The 22,634-nt window shown below is 39.3% G+C and overlaps 1 protein-coding gene across 1 annotated transcript; it reads right to left on the reverse strand.

Annotated features, from left to right (window-relative positions):
- Positions 1 to 7,679: 7,679 nt before the first annotated feature.
- Positions 7,680 to 9,660, reverse strand: LOC123251660 (growth-regulated alpha protein-like). The gene is given in 5 exon segments (XM_044680964.1): positions 7,680 to 8,217; positions 8,933 to 9,016; positions 9,152 to 9,275; positions 9,479 to 9,608; positions 9,610 to 9,660. Coding segments are annotated over 5 exon segments (399 nt in total). The 3' UTR covers positions 7,680 to 8,207.
- Between the last annotated feature and the right edge of the window lie 12,974 nt (positions 9,661 to 22,634).

Consider the following 22,634-nt stretch of genomic DNA (forward strand, 5'->3'; position numbering starts at 1 on the left):
TAGTATTAGAGAAGTTAAGTCCTCCCCCTTACCCTGTGGTTTTGCCCATTAGGTTTTAGTGTAGAATTCCCTATCCCACCTTTATTTTAGTTAAGCATAATTAAACCTTTTTACCTTGCCTGTTGGTTCCAAAGACGCTGGCCTAGTGGTGAGCTGGTGACAGTTGGTGACATTCTTGTCAGTTATCAGCAGCTTAGCTGTGATCTCTGATCTCCCTATCCTGGTCCAGTCTCTCCTACAACCCAGTGTGTGTACCCACAATCATTTAGATTATATTTTAACATCCCTAGTGCCTCCATATTTTTCACATCTTCCCTTCTTGGCAGGAATTAAAATCTCTCTTGGAGAAGAGTGGGATAACCAAAGGCTAGACTCTGAGAGATCCCTCTTCTGGCTCCCTTCCAGGCACATTGATACAGGTGAATCTCATTACCTATGTTGGGCACCCACAATTATAATGCTGATGTTAACATCAAGGAAATGGGGATTTTCCCATTAGAAAAGCAGAAAGTGGGGGCAGCTGGGTGGCTCAGTGGTTTGAGAGCCAGACCTAGAAATGGGAGGTCCTAGGTTCAAATGTGATCTCAGACACTTCCTTCCTAGACAAATCACTTAACCCCCATGCCCTAGTTCTTACTGCTCTTCTGCCTTGGAACCAATATACAGAATTGATTTTAGGATGGAAGATAAAGGTTTAAAAAAAAAGGCAAGAAGAAAACTTGAAGAGTGGAACAAAAGATAACAGCTAAAGAGCAGAGACAGCTTTGGATACTTATCAGCTTAGAGTGGAGGAGACCTGCCAATCAGAAGAAATGATTTCCTCTGTGTAGCAAGGGAAATTTTTTTTTAATTTTAATTTTGAATATTTTCCCATAGTTACATGTTTCATGTTCTTTCCCTCTCCCCCAAGCCTCCCTAACCCCCCTTAGCCGACACACAATTCCACTGGGTTTTATATGTATCATTGATCAAGACCTAATTCCATATTATTGATAGTTGGACTAGTGTTATTGTTTAGTGTCTATATCCAAGGGAAGTTTTGAAAGAAGGCTGCCTATAATCTTCTAAAGAGAAGGTCTCCTCCTTTTTCTTCCCTTTCCCTTAATGCCAGGTAGGGGAATTTGGTATCCAGTGTTTCTCTGAGACCAGCTAGCTATAAATGGGAGATTGGGAGAGTTTGAGGAAATACTGAGAATTAAGAGAACTGGCACACAATCTTTTAACTGTGGTTAGTAGGAAGACATAAATATTCCAGCCTTTGTCAGGAAGTGGACAGTTTAAATACATATAATTTATCAGTAGGTTTCAGTTCAGGTGTTTCCTTTTGGGGTTTTCTTGGCTGAGATACTGAAGTGGCTTGCCATTTCCTTCTTCCACTCATTTTACTGATGAGTAACTGAGGCAAAAAAGGTTAAATGACCTGCCCTGGATCACACAGGTAGTAAGGTCTGAAGTCAGATTTGAACTCAGGAAAAGGAGTCTTCCTTTCTCTAGGCTGGCACTCTATCCACTATGCCACCTAGCCGCCCTATCGTTTATCATTAGGAATGGACTATGTTTTTTAAAAGCCAGAAGCTTATTCTCATTCCTAGAATAAATTGAAATTATGACTATTAATAATGGGATCAGCAAAGTGAACTAGAATTCTTGGACATGGTGAAGGAGGCCAAGACAGGGAGCCACTTGACCCTTGCAAAACATATCGTTGCAAGACATGGCAAACAGGCCCCTGACAAAGTGCATAAATGTGTCAACGCCCTAACTACAGAACCCTGACCTAGTGCGAATGCCCTAAACTGCAGACCCTGACAAGTACATAGAGGTGTCAACGCCCTAACTGCAAGAGATGCCTGCAAACCCCGTAGGCTGATAAGGGGCGGGCATAAAACTCCTGTACTCATGAGCCATAGATGGAACTCTTAGGCTGAATTCCCCTGGTGTGCACCAGATCAATAAATGGCCCTTCTTGCCTAATTGCATTGTCTGCTGGTCTTCCTTGGTGGTGGGCTATGACTCGGACCCCAACATTTGGGGGCTCGTCCGCGTTGGTCCCCACCTCGGAACCCCTTGACAGAAGGGCCGAAGGCACTGCCTTGGACAAGACTTCAGGTGAGCTGTGTGGAGTGTGTGTGGTGATTGAAAGTGTGTATGGGGGAGAGGAGGACTCCCTATGGGCTTATGGCTTATTGGATGGCAGATTCCATGGACATCCTATGCCAAGCCCCGGGGCCCATCCCGTTCTGGGATGAGGGGTTTGCCCCGCGGCATCTGTCCAAACCTCCTACCTGTTTCTGAGAGTTGACCCCAAAAGTACCGCAGTTCTGGTTAACCTCGAGGAGGCCAGTCGGGACCCAGGGGAAGTGCTTGAGAGGGAGGGAGAAGGATTACGGTCCAGGGCACTGACCTGGGAACTTTCAGGGAGTTTGAGGCCCCTGAGGTGGAGTTCGAGTCTCCGCTAGGTTGGGATTATTCTCAACTAGATAAAAAGACAGGGGGGATTTGAGTCCTCCTTGGGAAGATATTGCACCCCTAGGAAAGACCGGGGGATGCCCCGTGATTTCTAGGTGATTCCTATGAAAGCAATGCTTTGAGGCAAAAGGAAACTGAACTGGAGGTTCTGTTCTGTTTTAAACAGAAAGGAATAAGAATAAATGGCCTTGAAATTCAGTTGTTATACTGGTAAGGATGGGATTTACAATCAAGCTTGGGAAAGGAATCCTAGCCAGAGGCTAGGGTGTAAGGGAAGGGGCTGCTTACAAAGGATACTAAAGGATGGTCCCTGCCCAGGTGTGTCTTCCTGGGAAAGGGTCTTTGATACAATGGGGAAGACTACCTAAGACAAAAGGGTATTTAGCGGGGGCAGCTGGGTAGCACAGTGGACTGAGAACCAGGCCTAGAGATGGGAAGTCCTAGGTTCAAATCTGGCCTTGGACACTTCCCAGCTGTGTGACCCTGGGCAAGTCACTTGACCCACTTTGCCTACCCTTACCACTCTTCTGCCTTGGAGCCAATACACGGTATTGATTTCAAGACAGAAGGTAAGGGTTAAAAAAAAAAAGGATATTTAGCATTTACACTGGGGTCCATTATTCAGTCTGCAACTGCTAGTCTGAGATTCCCTTCAGGGTGGATTCTCAGGGGAACAGGGAAGCACAAGCTTTGGGGGTCTCCAACCTACAAGCTATTTCTAAAACTTGAGGTTCATCAGATCTCACTAAGCCACAAATTTGGGGTCTCTAGATTTCACGTCCACATACACCAATACTTCATCTATGAATAGATAAAGCAGTGTGAAGTAAGGCAGTAATATATGCAAATGAGCAGCAACTTATCATTAGACTTTAGTGGCATCAACAATTAATGGAAGTCAAAAGCATAATGCTTTTTGTAATTTGTAATGTAATGTACAGTGGATTGATCATGAAAGAGAAAATCCCTAAGAGGAAACCAACAACAAAAAAAAAAATCTCAGAAATCTGATCAGGTTTAAAAGGAACATTAATTATAGCTCTGAAGAGGAGATAAGAATCATAAAGTATTTTTTTTTTACCATTGTATAGGGGTCTATAATGAATTTCATCTCTATGGTAGCAATAATGCCTGAGGGTAAATTACAGTGGAGGAAAAAGGAAAACTTTCAGGTTTGAAATTGGGAACAATAATCCACACCTCAACCCTCCCCCCACCCCAATCTAGCAGGAAAATAAAACAAATAAAATTAAGAATCATCTAAAAAAGGATGGGGTGAGAATCCAGGATTTATAACCTGCTTAGAAGCAAAATTAAAATAAGAAGAAGGAAGTGACAGGGAATAGAAGGGAGGAGAAGGGGGGTGAGGGGAGGAGAGGGGAGGAGAGGGGAGAGGAAAAAAGAAGGTTGGCTGTTCTCCTTTGTACTCAAAAAGAGGACCAAAATGACATCACTAATGCAGGGTCAATGTATTGTGACTAACTGTGGCTGATCTGGCCACTATGAGCTCAGAAGACTCTATAACAGGTCAGGTACAAAGAGCCCTTATGAACATTTGGGATGGAGATGTCTCCAAATTTGCACACATCACATTTATTTTGAACTACTCCAATTCTGCTTTGCTCACACAGAGGACAGCACTTTCTTTGATTCGAGCCTTCTGAACAAAGGGGGGAAAAGAGAGGAAAAATGAAAAACAACTCGGAGAATTCCACACAAGTACAGGCTGCCCATATACTTGGATATCACAATTCCAACAGCAGTTTCCTGCAAGCCTACAGAGATGCTATCTATTATTATTCAGCAAGTCTAAAATATATCATTTAACCCTAGATGGCACTGCACTCAAGCCACTGGCCAAATGACTTCCTCAGAGTGTAAATTTAACCTTTCTCTTCTCCAAAGGATGTAGAATTCCCTCCACCCAGCCAGTCTACATTCTTCCAGCTCCCCTCTCTCTGGTGAGTTGAATTTAAAGTCAGACAATACTACTTCCAAAGTCCTGGTGACAATTTCTCCTCTGGCAGTCCTCAGTGCCCCTCTTGCTTCTACAGAATTGAAATGTACCACAGATCCCTGTATTCAAATAAGAAGTGCCTTATGATATTTGTCTGTTTTTCAAAGTTATAATTAATTCTCATTTTAATTTGGTTTCATGTATATAATCATATTGGGGTAGGAAAATAGGAAAGAAGCCCAGTGGTTTTTATTTAGTCACCATAACCCAGGGAAGATTTTAACTTCCAAATCCCATCCCACCCAATGTACATGCAGAAGACTGTAGTCTTTCATCTTTCTTCTTTTCATTGTTGTTATTCAGTCATTCATTTGTGTCCAACTCTTCATGACCCCAGGTACCACAGTATGATAGATCCTTCTATCCCCCACTAATTCTCAAAGTCTATCCAAGTTTATATTCTCTTTCACACTGAGAGGAATTCATTCAAGAAAATAGAGATAATGCTAATAATGCTGGGATAGAAATCTGAAGCTCTAACTTCTAGTCTTAAGTCTTTGTCAATCAGCTATGTGATTTCAGACACATAACTTGGTGTCTCTAGGATTTAATTAGGCCCTTTTAGGTGTCTTACAAATTGATAGTCATTTGTTTTAAAAAAAAAAACTCTTTGAGGACTTGGTATAGTGGAGCATACTTATAATCCTTGCCACTGGGGAACTGAGGCTGGTGATTAATTGAATTCAAGAGTTTTGAGGTGCATTAGGGATTTTTAAAAGAAGTCAATTGGGGTCCTCACAAAGTCTAGCATCTAAATGGTGACTTTCTAGGGATGATGCCACCATACTGCCTCAGGAGATACAAAGGTGCCCAGGTTAAAAAAAAATGGAACTGGTAAAAGTTCCATTAAAATATAATATATATTACAATATAATACAGTATAATATAATACAAGTTATATCTGATACTCCTGTGTAGCTGAAAAAAGAGCCTAGACTAGCTATTTTCCATTTTTATAATGTATTATTATATGTCTATGCCTTCCAGATTATATGTCTATGCCATCTATGCCTTATCAGTCTCTACCTCCCTCCCATGGCAGAATGGTCCTCAATGAGGGCTGAATACTTTCCCTAGTAAATAAAGGAAGCAAATTCCTGGGAACTTTCATTTTTCCAAATAAACTTTGCTTCAAGTTCCCCACCAGCTGGAGGATAAGTTACGTTTCCAATCTAGTGCAGCCACTCCTATCTTGGGTAATAGAAAGATCCCAGAAGAGGTAGAGATCAAGAGAACTGGGCTCTGGTGCCAACTCTGCCACTTGTCACTACTTATGACCCAAGGCAAATTATTTCTCTCCTCTGAGCTTCAATTTCCACATCTAGAAATGAAAGGTTTAGACTAGATCATCTCTAAAGGTCCCTTCTACCTCTATTATCCCATTATTCTGTGACCTATAGAAGTTCATTTATCTTTTCCACACTTCATTCCCTCCTTTGGAAAATAAAATAATTGAGTTAGAAAATGGTTTAAGGTCCTTTCTAACTCTAAAGTTTAATGAGTCAAGTGATCAATGGATTGCCATCTTTTCACTATGAAAATGCTAATGATGATTCATAGCCAACAGTATTTTGACTTTTTTTCCCTAGTAGTGGTAATGAATGATGGATAACTGGACAGCACAAGAGGACCGAGAAAAATGGAAAGATAACCCTTCCCTATTTTTCTGGTCTTCTAATACCTTATTCTACCCCACATGCTCTGACATACACTGGCAATGGCCTCTTTGCTATTCCTCCTTGCTCCCCTTTATTCTGGACATTGTCACTGGTTGTCCTCAATGCCTGGAATACTTTTCTTCCTCAGCTGTGCCTTCTTTCTTCTTTTATATCCCAATTGAAATTCTTACAGGAAGGAAGCCTTTTCTCCTTTCCCCATAGCTTCTGTGCCTTCCTTTTGTTGATTATTTCAAATTTCTCCTGTCTATTCATGGATATGGCTATTTACATTTTGTCCTCCCTCATTAGACAGTGAGCTCCTTGAGAGTAGATACCTTTTTTTTGCCTTTTTCTTTTTAGCATCACTTAGCACATAGTAGGCACTTGATGAATGCTTGCTGACTTGCATATTGATTTGATCCAAAGGGAAAATATAATCTTGAATTCAAAGGTAATCCACTCAAGAGACCTTTCCAGACTCAGAGGTGTTATTATGCCCCAGGGCATCAAAGGAGGAAAGAGGGATGATTGTCAGGATCAAATAGAACTTTCATCTCTTACCTTTTAACTTTGATAGGCCAGAAAATATAAAGGAAACTAGTATAGGGAATAGGATTATAATTTGCCTTTTTCTGATGTGACAAAATTATCTTCCCCTCACCTATTCTCATAAAAGAAGGTTATGTTGTGCCATGGAATAAGTTTGAAAGTGAGGATTAGGTTTAATTTCTTGAGCCCTCCACTCTTTGGAATGGAAGAATTTGTTAAGGGTCTCTTGATTTGGGGATCTAAATGTTGGGAATTGGCCACGTAGAAAGGCAACCGAATGTTATAATTGGTAAAAAGAAGAGATATTGCTTGAGCTGAGTAAACTTGTGCCATTGGAACCTGCAATATGTGGATGAATCCATTGGGCACACTTGTGAATTGAAGAAAAATTAATGCATTTAGTAAATCTGTATCATAAATTTGAGAATATTTGTTCAAAATAGGTCTTTGACACATAGGAGCTAAATGATAAAGGACAAGTCACTAAATCTGTGATAATTCTTTAAGATGGAAATTGATCTGAATTGATGTGGGAAGTTGCAAACAAAAAACAAATCCCAAATAGCTCAAATTTCCCTATTTGGTTTACAATATTCAACTTTGTTGTGTAATGTTAGGTGTAAAGGTATGAAGTATTATATTTATGGTTCTAATGATTTGGACTGAAGTGAAAAATTTGCTTTATTCTCATTTAATTTCCTATTAAGTAAATGGAATGAGTCATGCCTATATTTCAATCCCTAGTTAGTGAAAGTAATGCAGTGTGTTTGGCAGGTGAAAGATGTTAAATGATTAGAAAATTTGGTACCATAAAAAAGTTTTCCCTTTTAAATCACAAAATCCACCCCTTTAGCATGCATTTTTCCCACAGCCAATAAAAAAAAAATAAACAAAGAATGGATATTTTCAAAATGGTTTATTTCATAAACTTTGTAATCATTTATTAACAATAAATATTTAAATCTCCTTGTTTTAGGACATAAATAGAATTAAGAATATTGTGTATATTTACACTAAACATGACAGTATGCCATACAAAGAAGACATTAAATGTCTAAAGGCTAATTTAGAACATTACAGTTCTTAAGACTTCAACATAAATACATAGTTAACAATGTCAAATAGATATCATAAATAATGATCATGATGAGCTCCCACATAAATATGGAGGTTCTTCCTCACACAAATCATAGCCAACTTTAAATAGGTACAAAATAAATTAATCTCAAAAACAGTGAAAATATCACCTTAAAATGAAATACAATGCACATGAGGGGAAAACTGAAATAAAACGTTCAGTTTTTTAAAAAGTGATGAGAAGACATTAGTATAAAGTTTAACAAGTTTCAATCACTCTTTTTAAAACTAACAAACAAAATAAATAAAAAACACTGTAGTGAAGAATTCCCAAACAAATCATAGATGCTGATACTTTTCTGGCTCTTAAGATGTTCTTATGTTCTCAAAATGGAGCTACTTGGACTTGCAAAAAGTCATCCTCTCCTTTGAAGTTACTAGACGGAGCTGTTATAAAGAAAATAATAGGCATTTGTCAAAATTCATAACTAGAGACATTTCCTGAGATCCCAAAGTAAACTAGGATTTCCTGCATATGGGTATAAACCAAACCTCACTAAAGCAAAAGAAATCCATCACATAATCCATTTGTTTTTATATGTATTGATTGTACAGGCTACTCTCATGAAGAGAGGTCTCTGGAATCTTAGAAAACTAAGTTTTTTTAAAGAGTGGGTAGATTTTTAAAGGATGCTTGCCAATTCCACTCCACATGTTGGCAAATAACTAGCTGGCATAGCAAATAGAGAGTTAAGCTTAAAATCAGGAAAACTTGGATTTGAGTCTCACCTGTAGTGAGACCTGTGTGACTTTAGGCAAGCCACTTGAGCCCTCCATGCTTTCGATTATCCTCTAAAATTTTAAGTTCAGAAGGTGCCCACTTGCATTGGTAAAGGGGGGTTTCCTTCCCAGAGAGTTCCTGATAGCAATGAAATCATATGCTGAATGGCTGTCATTGTGGTATCAGATATGATGACAATATTCATTCAAATTTGGGAATGAAATTGTGAAACAAGGAGTGGATTGAGCCCAACAGAAACTATGGACTTGTGCATCTTTTCAGTCTTTTAAGCTAAAACCCTGATTTCACCTCTTTTAAAGGGAGTTGGGGTGGGATGAGGCAGTTTGGACAACTATCTAGACTTATCAAACGGATAGTTACCTTTTCAGCACCTTTTCCACGATTTTCTTAACTTGGGGAGCTGCGGGGTTAAGGCAAAGTTCATTCCCATTCTTTAGAGTAGCTCTGCAAAGCGGGAGAAGAGAGAAACTATGAGAAACTAATTCCTAGGGCTGGAGAAGGCAGAACTGTTGAGGGCACAAAGGGACTGAACGCAGCAGTTTACTGCCATTAAAAGAAAGATAGGGAGGATAAACTTACATGACTTCGAGGTTGGAGCAGTGAGGCCCGGCTGGGATCACCTTAAGGCTGCCAATGGCTTTGTAGGAAATTCCTTGAACAGTTTGAAGACACTGGCAACGAAGCTCATTGGCCACAGGCGCTCCTGATTAAGAGAAAAGTTAGATAACTGTTACGGATCGCAATTATGTGCTGAAGAACCTCAACCACCAAACTTTGGTCTCTATCTCCCAGGGGGCACACCAAGTCCGGGTTCCCACTGAGTCTGGGCCACAGCTGTAACAACAGCCCCAACTGCAGAGGCAACCTCCCTTCAGTTGTCCCCAAGGGCTTCCCTCCGGCTCTTACCGCTGGCTAGCCGGACAGAGGGCGTTAGGAACACGGAGAGCAGACACAGAAGGAGGAAGCAAGAATTCTGGCGAAGACTGCGGCTCATGGTGGAGGAGTTTGGTGCTTGGAGCTCTGAAGACGAGAGAAAGAGAGAGAGGAGGCTGGCTGTTCCAAGGCTCCTTGGTGCTGTGGCTCTCCATGCTCCGACGACCGCTTTTATCCACTGGGCTCCTGGTCCGGAAGCGGGAAAATCTTTGGTTCGGGAAATTCCCAGTCCCGTGTGCCATGTCCTGACTCAGGAAAAAAGGCGCAGAGCCCGCCTCCTGGGAGAGGGGTCTGGACGATCGCCAGCCCGCCCTCCAGGCTGGGGTTCCGACTTTAGCTTTTGGGTGCGCCTGCTGCTAAGAGTTAAGCCAGTCAGGCGCGCCAGTTTCTGCCCTGAGGTGGAGGAAGGAGAATGTAGCCGCTTGTAAGTCATCTCTTGGCTTGGAGAGAGCCGAGTGTGTTAGGGTCCTGGGCTTGGTATGTGGGAGGTGGGCTTGCTTCATTGAACTCAGAGGCACATAGCCATGACTCGGTCACTTTCCCCAGGAAGTGCTTTTTATTCTTTCCAAAAAATGTAGACTGGTAGCCGGGAAAGGACGCAGGCGAGAATTCTCTGGGGGAGACAAGCATTCCTCCGACACTTGTGCTGCAGGATTCCTTGCCAATTTCTCTGACTATTTGGGAGAGGTCTTCAGGGGAACTAAACTCAGGGCTGATGATACAGGCAGGACTGACTAGCTAGAATTAAAGGTAGAAAATCAGCCTTGGGCTTTATAATATACTTGCAAAAAAATCTATTCCATCTACACGGCATATGTCAACCCCCAAACCACAAAGGGGGAGGGAAAACGAGCATTTATTAAGCACCTCCTATATGCCAGGCACTGTGCTAAAAGTGCTTTACAAATAAATATTATCTCATTTGATATCCACAACCCTGGGCGTAAGGTGCTATTACTATCCCCATTTTAGTACTGAAGAAACTGAATCAATCAGTTAGCAATTATCTGAGGCTGGATTTGAATGAATTCTTCCTGACTGTAGGCTGAGGGACTCTATCCACTATTAAGTGGCAACTGTGAGCCAGTACACAGACAAAAATGACAGTCTCTGCTCCCGAGGATATGTATGTGTGCGTTGTGACAGTCTTTCAAAGGGAATCTAATGGCATTTCTAGGACCCTATCAATGTAAGGCTTCTAAAAGCCTATGGTAATAGGCAGTTTATGTTCTTACATATATAAACAAGGAGTTTACAGAGATACACCCTCAGACATGGTTCATATGTTTCTCTGAATGGCTTCTCCTTGTTATTGTTTGCTTCTGTCTGTCTCTGTCCCTCGTGCCTCTCTCTATCCTGCTCTCTCTGTATTTGTCTTCCAGTCTCTATGTCTATGTCTCTCCCTCTCTATTTCCTGGTATATGTCTCTGTCTTTTATGACTCTCTGTCTCTTCCTCTCTCTACCTTTCTGTATCACTCTGTCTCTCTGCCTTTTTGTCCCTGCCCTTCTCTCTGTCTCTGTTTCTGGTAGGAAAAGTAGGGTGATAGTGAAATGAATGAAGAAAATGAAAATGATATAGAAACAAATTAAATATACATACATTTTATATCTGTAGGGATCAAAGACATTACTTAGAAAATTACTTATCCACTTAGAAATCCTATAGCACAAGGTAGTGCTGAGTTCATTGTTTATTTTAAGAGTAGTGTGGTGATATAATCTTTTTTGCTGCAGAACTTCCTCTCTGAAAAAGTGGAATTTCCAGCATAGGAGCTAGAGCCAAAGCTGTCTTTGGAATGTACAGAAGGTCTGAGTTGGTATTTTGTAAGGATTACAGATCTTCTGATTTAAAAAAAAATTTGAAGCAGAGTATTTCAGTAAATAGGATTATATGAAGCATATTGGCATGCTGTCATATTTAATAACTTTAGAATTAGTTAGAGAGAACACTGTTACTGGACCTGGATTTAAATTCTGCCTACTGATGATATTTAGTATTGGAGTGACCATATGCAAATAAGTTAACATACCTCAGTTTTAGTTTAAACTTCTGTAAAATAAGGGTGTGGGACTATCTAGCTTCTGAGATTCCTTCCCACTATAGATCTATGCTTACATTCCCAGATGATTTGAGGCTATATTTTATAATTAACCTGTTGAGCACTTTTGGTTCTTCTCCTTTGAGAAATAAATGTTAGAATTGCTTAATTCACTGAGTGAGTTGTGATAGCTCATGAATGCATTACATAGAACAGTCACAAACACCCCAAGCCCATTTCTCATTCAGGTAAAAAAATGGGAGTCCCCACTGGCCCTGAGATTAGAGTTTTATTGATGTTTGCAGACAGATAGTGCAGCCAGCTCAGCTGGGAAACCCTGAGAAGCCAGAGGGCTTTGGACTTCAGCCCCCAAGAGAGGTTTGAAGTAGGAAGTAGCACTGTGCTAACTAGGAAATTAGCTAAAATGTGGCCCTAATCCCCTTCTCCAGAGACAGATGAGATACAAGGAGAAAGGAAGATTATGTGTCATGTAATTGGGGGAGTACGTTGGTATCTTTAAGATTGTACTTTTGTAGTAAATATTTCTGTGTGGAAAAAAATTTTAATACATTCACTTAACCCCCATTGCCCAGCCCTTACCACTCTTCTGCCTTGGAACCAATGCACAGATTTGATTCCAAGATGGAAGGTAAGGTCTAAATTTTTTTTTTAAAAGAATGTGTTACATAGCATTTATGTCAGGAGGCAGTCCAGTGGCACAGTAGATAGAATACTGGGTTTCGAGTTTGGAAGACAAGTTCAAATCAAATCTCACCCACTTATTAGTCATTTGACCTTGGGCAAATCAATTAACCTAGTTGTCTTGGTGGAGACAACAAGCATTTATTAAGCAGCTGTACTGGGAATACAAAGAAAGGCAAAAATATGGTCCCATCCCTAAAGAAGGCAAGGAAATATGCAAATAACTATGAATAAATAAGAAGTATGCAGGAAAAATGAGAGTAAATTTCAGAGGGGAGGCACTAAGATGAAAAGAACTGGGAACAAATGTATAATATCCTAACTTTTGTGACAGAGTTCCAGAAGGGATCTGATATTGATGACATTTTGGGGGGTTCCTCAAAATGGAAGTATTCTATGAGTGTATGGTTATAGATGAGTGCTTTGTAAATCCTGAAGTACCATATAAATGTGAATTATTATGATTTCTCTCATCATTGTTATTTTGTTCTCAACCTCATGGATAGAAATCAAATAGTCAAGTTGTTGTCCTGGGAGCATTCTTTTATATTTAATACTCTGCAAGCTATTGACAGGGGCACAAACTGCTTTTTGTGACTGAATCAGAATATTGGGATATAAACTTATTCTATAGAAAGGAAACAAGCATTTATTTATTTAAGTACCTACAAGGAGATGGGAGTTATTACAATCTTCACTTTACAGTTGAGGAAACTGATAGCAGACAGACCTGTCTACGGTCACATAGATCATAATTGTGTAAGGATGGATTTGAACTCAGATCTTTCTGACTATAAAGCTAGTGCTCCATACAGTGCACCACTAGTTGCAGTAATAGATTCACTGAAAATAGCCTTGAGACGACTCCTATAGCAGAGATGACCTATGCCATGTTCTGTTCCCAATAGTTTTAGCTTCTTTCCCCAGGTCTCTATATTTTGAAGATTTTTATTCCATGTAGTTTAGAGATGATAAGTATTTTGTATAGTGACATTTAGTAACAACATTATTCTGAAATGTTCAGGGACTAATGTTATGTCTAAACAGTTGTGAATAACAATTATCTAAAATGATGTCACTACAGCTTATTTGCTAAATTCTGAAGAATTTTTTTTCTTTGTCTCATTGGTTACCATGGCCAAAAAATGGCTTTTGATCCCATTCTTCTTCAGTACAGTGGCAGAGTAGGGAGAAAGGGGCTAAACACTTCTAAGAATTACATAATTTTATAAACATTTATAAACTTTAATGTGACTATTGATAGTCTCATTTTGAGACCCTTGCTCAATAATCAAATAGCCATATTATTAAAGTATTGCTATTGTTGAATTATATCAATCTCAATATCCATCCAGTAAACAAAACCAAAAGGGGGAAGGAATTTGCAGCTAAATGGGAGGATAATGCATAGATATTCTTTGAAGAGACAAAGAAAGGAGTTGGGGGGAATGGATTTTATCTTACATCCAAAGTTACCATTTTCTAGGATACGTGGCCATCATATTACAGTGCTTCTAACAAGTACTTATAAAACAGTTTAATAATCATGAAGGCAAGGATCCAAATTGCTTTCCAGAATGGCTATACAAATTCATAGTTCTACCTACAGTAAATTAATATGCCTGTTTCCCCATAGCTCCTCAAATTTTTCCTTATTTCTTTTATTATATCAACTTTTCCAATTTGAGGGGTATGAGTTGAATCTGAAAGGTGCTTTCATTTATACTTCTCTAATTATTAATAATTTGGATCACTTTCCCATGTGGTTATTTATGGCTTGGTGTTTGTCCCTTGGGAACTGCTTATTCATATCCTTTAACAATTTATCATTTGGGAGATGGCTGTATTTCCTATAAATATGAAGCAATTTCTCTTATCTTAGAAATGAGATCTTTAGAATTTTGACCAATATGATGACCAATCATAGTTATGGGGCACTTATGATGAAGAATGCTATTTATGGCCTAAAGAGAAGTGATAGGCTCAATTGACAGAATGAGACATATAGTTTCACGTATAGACAATGTAGGAATTTGTCTTTGAATAAACAATTGTTTATATAATCACTATATATGTATTTGCATATATACATATTAATAGAGAGATATACATATGTGTATATATATGTTGAAAGAATTTTGTCTTTCTTTCTCAAAGGTTATAGGAAATCATAAGTGGGAGGATAAGAAACAAAAAGCTTATTTATTGAAAAATATTAAATTAATATTAATGTTTTCTAATCAATTATTAAATTATTAAGATAAAAAATAATTGCAGCTTATAGACCAACATTGGTTGCTGAGATGTTGGTAAGATCAAATGATCCATAATTCTTTTTTAACCCTCTAGTATGTGCCAGGATGTGTCACTGCATTGCAGAGGGACTTGCATAGTTCAATGAAACTGAGCAATGCAGGGTTACCCAAGATGGACAGATTGCAGGAAGCCATCAAAGCCATGACGTTTAGCACAGCTAGTCAGCAGCTCTGACAAGCCAGCACAGCAGGTTGTCAGGAGGATTGAAATTCCACACTCAGTTTATCCTATGTGATTCTTTTTACAGTGACATTCACTTGCATTGAAACTATTGCAATCAGTATCCTTATTCAGCCTCAGGGAGACAGAAAAACAATACAGGTTCATGGCAAGAACAACCACAGTCACAGACTATACACTATTCCAAAATAAACCCCTATACAAACCCCCAGAGTATAGAAACGTTCCCTAGAATCAGCCCAGCAAAAAAACTAGCAGTGAGTTAATGCAAGTTTCTAAATTCCCCAGCAAGAAAATACCTGGCCTGGGTTTGTTCCCAAACTTCCACAGACCAAGGAAACAGTGAAACACAAGGAAAACAGGGTAATGACAAATTAGCACAGAATCACCCTTCCAGAATTGCATTCTTATTAACACTATAGCAGAAAGAACAGCAAACATACTTTAAAAAAAATAGAGAAATATGAAAGAACATCATGGGAACAAAATTTGGACCACACTGATATTATTGTATCTTATTTGATGTAATCAACTACCATAACTATGTCCTTGATTGATGATGGGTATGAATAGTATAACGTAAAAATACACATGATTTAATTAGTTAAAATATAATTAACTATTATGCTTAACTAGGAACTGATGTTCTTGTACCTTACGGATGGCTAAAAATAATAAGTTCCAACTAAGCCATTCCACAAAGAATAATTCTTGACAAGCTTGCTTCTTTGTTTAGCCACAGTAAGATAATTAGTAAATGCCAATCTTGAGATGTTTCAAAAGTTAATATGTGATTCTGAATGTATGGGAAAATCAAAACCTGTATGAGATCATAAAGAAAAAAGGGTATAAAAATAAAAATCAGCAGATGGCAACAGAGAACAGCCTCTGCGATTCCACTTGCACTCTGGCTCGTTTTCATTTCATTTTTGCCATGCCATCCCACCTCCAGAGACCCTCCTGAGTGAAGAGTGGGCTCTTCACAACAGATCATAGGACTTCTGAGAAGAGATGATCCGCTAGAGAAGGAAATGGCAAACCACTCCAGGAAAACTCCATGCATAGTATTATATGGTCACAGTGTCATGGAGAATCAGATATGACTGAATGACTGAACAACGATGTGCCAGGCAGACCCTGTGCTAAGTGTAGGGAATACAAAGATATCAATACAATTATTGCTGAGCTGAAGGACTGTATATTTGAATGGTTGAGAAAGCATGTAAGTAGAGACAGAATATTTTTTAAAATGATTACAAGGTAGTTTCTGGAGGGAGGCCAATAGAAGCTGCAGGGACAGAGAAGGGTCTCCAGTGGAAGGTGGCACTTGAGCTGAGTTTTGAAGGAAACCAGGGGTTCCAGGAGATAGAATTGAAAAGGGAGAGCATTCCCAGCATGGCAGAGAGCCAATACAAAGTAAGGAGATGCAATGTGGGGCATAAAAAGTTGCCAGAATGGTCAAACTGTAGAATGTCTAGAAGAGAATAACATGTCCAGAGTCTGGAAAAGTAGGAAGACATCAGGTTATGAAGAACTATAAACACTAAAGCAAGGAATTTGCATATGATTCCAGAGGTAATAGGGATTTTATCGATTAAGAGAAGAACATGAACATTGAGGCTATTAAGGGACCTGATTCATTAATTCCCTGGTAGTTATAAAAGATGACTTGTGAGGCAGAGCCAACATGGTGGAATAGAGGTAGCAACCCAGCTGAACCCTCCCAACATTTCTTTCCGAACAACTTTAAAATGACTGCTCAAGGGGGCAGTTGTATGGCTTAGTGGATTGAGAGTCAGACCCAGGGTTGGGAGGTCCTGGGTTCAAATCTGGCCTCGGACATTTCCTAGCTGTGTGACCCTGGGCAAGTCACTTAATTCCCATTGCCTACCCTTACCACTCTTCTGCCTTTGATCCAATACCCAGCATTGATTCTAAGACGGAGGGTAAGGGTTTAATTTAAAAATAAAATAAAATAAAATAAAATAACTTCTCAAATTCAATTTTGGAAGATCTGATTTGAGTCTGAGTGGGAGGAGTGATATGACTCCTTCACTAGGGGCTTCCTGCTAGAGAACTATACTATAGAAGGGAAAGTGTGGTGGGCCACTCTCAAGGCCTTATGACACCTCAAAAAATGGTCCTGATTTTTGGACTTTGTGTTTGTTTGTTTTTTCATTCTAACTCTAGGAATGAATTTGCTTAATTGGACCAAGAATGCAAATCACAGGGGTCCAAAAATCCAAGCTAAATGTTGCATCCAATGAACTAATTGATCCATAAGCTCTTATTAAGTGTGCCAGACATTGTGCTAACTACAAAGAGCAGAGTTACCACAATTCAAGCCCACCAGAAGCCAGAAGCAATGCCAGCTTTGGAAGGGATCTTTATGGGACCAATGCTATATGAGAACAGACCTGAGATGAGACTATTCTCTCTTTGAACATGGTGAGTGATTAGGACTGACTCTTTCTTGAATTGTTCTTTTTTGTTTTTTGTTTTTTTAACCCTTACCTTCCATCTTGGAGTCAATATTGTGTATTGGCTCCAAGGCAGAAGAGTGGTAAGGATAGGCAATGGGGGTCAAGTGACTTGCCCAGGGTCACACAGCTGGGAAGTGTCTGAGGCCGAATTTGAACCCAGGACCTCCCGTCTGTAGGCCTGGCTCTCAATCCACTGAGCTACCCAGCTTCCCCCCTTAATATACTTTTAATATGCTAAACATTGTGATAGGTGCCAAGATTAGATACAAGCAAGTAGGGCAGTCCCTGCCCTCAAAGAGTTTATATTCTAATAGAGGAAGAAAACACATAAGGAGGAACAAGAATTGGAAATCAATTGGAGAGTTACAGAAAGGGCTACTTGTATGTCATTAAGACTTAGAGGTTGCCATGGAATTATGTATTAGGCCTGGGACCAGGCAAAATAAGATGCCAGTCAGATCCTGAGGTCCAGTTTTGAGTATCTTAGACGTTGCAGTTATAGCTTAGGGATTTTCTGAATTTTTATTTCTGAATCATTTCTGAATTTTTAAAGGATAATGAGCTTCTATAATTCTAACCACCTGATTACATCCAGTAAATGCTAAAATTTTGCAACCCACCCTGGTGTTTCATAATTTCTACTACTTCATTGCATAATCTACAAGAACCAGTAAGTGCTTAATGATTAAACTGCTTAAAGATAACCTTTCAATAATTTCTGGTTGCCATCATCTGATCTTGATTTGCTATCATAAATTCCTCCATTCTATAAACAAATCTTCAAGGCTCAGCCATTTGTCTGACACTTCTTTATTGATAGTTATTGGATTCATGAGGATGTTAATCATGGAGGATCTTGAATTCTACCTTGAGATTTTAGCCATCTCATATGCTGTAGAAAAAAAGAGTATTCATACATGTTTGATAAGCAGCTCTCCCCCCAAAAAAGTATGCATAACATATTTTAAAATTTAATCTGCATTGTTAATTTCCAGAACTCTTTAAGTCTAGAGAGTCAGCAAAATTAATCAGGTTCTGATTTGTAGCATTTGCCATTTCCAAGATATTTTTACATTGTCTCTTGTAAGCTGGTATAAGGAAGCTGGCATACCCCAACTGTTAGATAAACCATTTTTTAAATTGTATTCACTAGATCCAGTAACAAAGAGAACCGTACAATTCCTTTGTAAAGTAAGGTCTGATTGTTTCATACACATAGCTACTATAATCTCCCACACAAACACACACACACACACACACACACACCTTTTTATAAATGAAGAAATTGAGGCCAAGAGATTTAAAAACTTGTTCCCAGTCACATAGTTAGTAAGTGTCCAAGGCAGGATTTGAACTTGAGTCTTCTTGACTCTAAAGCACATGTACCAGCCACTAAGCCTTCTAACTATCTCAAAAAAAAAAAAAATCAACCCTCACTATTTCATCAGAAACAAGCTAATCAAATTTGAACCATGATAACTCAAAGAAGGAAAAAAGTCCCCCAAAGGTAGAACTTTTCCGTGCCTTTGAAAATATCTCAGGCTTAAATTATTCCTAAAGAAAATATTCTATGATTAGGAAACAAAGGGAAAATAATAAAATCAAGTAAAAAAGAAAGTTCAGTTTTAAGGTTTCACCAAATAATGCTATAAAAATACTTTTATTGTTAGGTGCATATCTCCCTTACAGAAGAATCTTCCTGTAACTTCCTGGAACTCAAACTAAGGGACTCCTCCCTCGATAAATACTAAGAGAAATTAAATTCAAATGAGGATTCTCTTTTCAATGTAGTTAAAGGTTCCAAAGGGGAACTTAATTAAACTTTCAAAGAATGTCCTTGTACTTCAAGACCCCAATCACTCCTGAGGAGAGTCAGGAATTCTGACAGACTTTAAGAACTGATTTCCATAATAAGGAAATCAAGGACTTTACCACCACCACTCCCCAAATATAATAAAAAGGGAAAAACACAGTCTTTGTAAGAAATAATCATAGTTAAGGGAAGCAAATACATATATTTGTCATGTTCCAAAACCTAAATCTCCTCTGTCAGGAGGACTCTGCATCTCCTCTGTCGGGAAGGTGGGTCCTCTAGAGCAGTGGTTCCCAAACTTTTTTGGCCTACCACCCCCTTTCCAGAAAAAATATTACTTAGCGCCCCCTGTCACATACTATCACCGCCCCCTTACAGTTATTCACCGCCCCCAAATACACCTGTGGCCATCACTGCACCCCCTGGATCGCTGCAGCACCCACCAGGGGGCAGTAGAGCCCACTTTGGGAATCACTGCTCTAGAATGATGGTTGACCATTGAATTGGTCAGAGTTCTCAAGTCTTTCCAAGTTGTTGGGCTTTACAATATGGTAGTTATAGTATAAGTTGTTCTTCTTGTTCTGCTCACTTCATTCTGCATTTGTACATACAATTCTTCCTAGGTTTCTCTGAAACTCTCCCTTTGATTATTTCTTATGATACAATACATAGTCTATCAATCAATCAATAAGCATTGTTAAGTGACTACCATGTTCCAGGCAAGCACTAGGGATACAAGTACAAAGATTAAACAGAAGAGAAGAAAGCATGACTGCTTTTGGCAAAGAGAAAAAACAAAGAAAAGTAATTAAATCTGTTAAAATGTTTTATAGTATTGAATTAGTCATTAATGGATCACTTCATGGTTCACTAAGTGCTTTACACACTCATTTCATCCCCACAATAGTCCTGTAGATGCTATTGGTTCTCTTACATATATGCATATTATATAATATGAAATTATCAAATAAACAAAAAGAGGGGCAAATGGTTGGCTCAGTGAATAGAGAGCGAGGCCGACAGATAGAAGGTCCTGGATTCAAATTTGACTTCATATACTAGTTAGGTTTGTGATTTTTGTCAAGTCAATTAACCCCAGTTGCATAGCCCTTACCACTCTTTTCCCTTGGAACCAATACTCCATTGATTCTGAGAATAGAAGATAAGGGTTTTTAAATAAATAAATGAACGAATGAATTTTATACATTATTTATTTTTTATTATCATCAATTAATATGTATACATACATGTTTATATATTATATTTTACATTATAAAACTGATGCATGTAAATGTATATATAACAACATATAATGTCTGAATAACATCTTCACACAAAGTAATAATAGCTAGGATTAAATATTGATGAGTATTTACATAGAACTTCACAAATCTTTTCTCATTTAATATATTATGGTAGTTTTGGGAACTGTTATGATAGTGGGTTAATACAAAAGCTCTTGCTGCTAAGGAATATAATTAAGCCAATATTTGAAGAACAGTGACCTAAAGTTGAAATAGCTGCCCTGATAGTAGAACTGGAATCAGCTGTTGCTTCTGCTTGCTTCCAGCAGGGAGTGGAACTTTGAGGTTTTGTCTAGCAACCAGGAATAGCTTGAACCAGGAAGGCCTGCCTGATGTGGATACAAGTCAGTCTTTCTTGAGATCTAATCCTAATGAGCCAAGCGCTAAATTGAATTAGGCTGCTCAGCCAGTTAAGCTTGATGACAATGTTCTGAATGCAGTAAGGAGTATTAGAATATCTTCTCAAAGGCAAGCTATAAACTGATGACACTGTTATTGATGGTTGTTACAAGTATTTAATTAATAACTAAGGGAAGGTAAAGGAAATGGGAGAATGGGAAAGGTGACCCTGTAGATCTAAGCTAAGGATAGCTAAGTATCCAGGCTATAGATGAAATGGTCAAGGTGCTGGAATTTGAAGACCTTGAGGGTCTCTCCAAATCCAGATTAGCATCAGGAAATATAGGGATTATAGATAAATAAATCTTTGAATCTAATAGATGATGTTGTCAGAGGATGGTCAGTAATTTGAATTGACAGTGGATAATCCTACCTGCCTATTGAAACTAACCACCACCCTGAGCCCTCTCACTCCCTCCCACCTCCCTAGAAAGGCTGAGAAGAAGTGAACCCTGAGGGGTTTTGTGCCCCTCAATTTATACTCCTTTCCCAACTGCCAGATTGGCACATGCCTGGGGCTGCCTTGCCAGGTTCTGTATTCTAAAGGGTCAAATTGCTCTTTTGCACCTGCAAAAATGGCTGACCATTTTCTATACATTGCAGAATATAACAACAACCCTAGAAGGTAGATATTTTTGTTATCCCTATTTTACCAATGAGAAAACTGAGACTAGTAGCAGTTTAGTGCCTAGGGCCAGGGATTGTCTGAAGCCAGATTTAAACTCAGGTTTTCTAACTCAGGATCAGTCATTGAGCCACCTTGTTACCTTTAAAGAAGTTAGATATAAGGTAATAATGAGAGTGAGGGCACTAGCACTTGGGAGTGGTAAAGAGGGAATGACAAATGGTTTCATGCAGAAGATTGTGTCTAGGTGGCATTTTTTTTAAAAAAGAAGAATTCTGACTTCTGGGTTAAGATGGCAGCAGAGTAAAAAGCAGCTGCTTAATCTCTCCTAACCCACACATACAGGACTCCTCAAGAGGACATAAAAACAAATCCAGACGAATGAAGGGACCCCACAACAGGACGCAGCATTGAAGGTATGTGGAATTGGGGCATTTTATTGCTATAAAGGGGTGAAACAGCTTTCACTAAAATGCAAGCTGAGCAACCCCTCCCCCCACACCACCTACAGTGCCAAAGCCAGTGCACAAGAATTAGAGCAAGTTTGGGGCATTCATTAAGTTCTTGGCAGCTCACCAGGGCCCACTCCTGTGAGGAGCAAGACTTAAGACCCCAAGAGGCAAAAGAACCAGACTTTGAACACAGACCTTGACCTCAGGCATGGACACAGGCGCGGACTCAGGAACGGACACGGACCCTGAGCCCAGGCACAGACCTTGGGTGGGGACCAAGTACAGAGGGGGTGCATGACTGTGGAAGCAGCACCCTGAGACTGTTAAAGGAGATTCAGGCAAAGGAACAAGCAAGGGGACCACCAGGAGGCTTGACCCTGAAAACTACTAGACCTGAGACCTCAGGAGCCTAAAGAGTGCAGACAGACCCTGGGCATGAAGATAAAGCTGAGAGAGCGCCCAGCTAACAATGGCAAGCCAGTCACAAGAACCCCAAAAGAGAAAGATCAAGAAGAAATCTTTAATACTCAACAACTTTTACACAGAAAAAATCCAGACAGCAAAGCAAATAGCAGAGGAGAACAAACAAGTAATCACATCCAAACCTTCCCCCAAAAAATGAAAATTGGTCACAAGCTATTGAAGAGTTCAAATCTGAGATCATGAGAAATATGGAAGAGATTTGTTGAGAGAAGTGGGAAATAGCTCAAAAGGAAATTAACAGGTTAAAAGACAGAAACTCCCTATTGGAGAAAGATGCTCCCAAATAAAAAGAATTGATAAGCAATTTGGAGACCAAAATCAAATAGTTGGAA

Source organism: Gracilinanus agilis, chromosome 6 (genome assembly GCF_016433145.1).
Source record: "Gracilinanus agilis isolate LMUSP501 chromosome 6, AgileGrace, whole genome shotgun sequence".
Taxonomy (NCBI): domain Eukaryota; kingdom Metazoa; phylum Chordata; class Mammalia; order Didelphimorphia; family Didelphidae; genus Gracilinanus; species Gracilinanus agilis.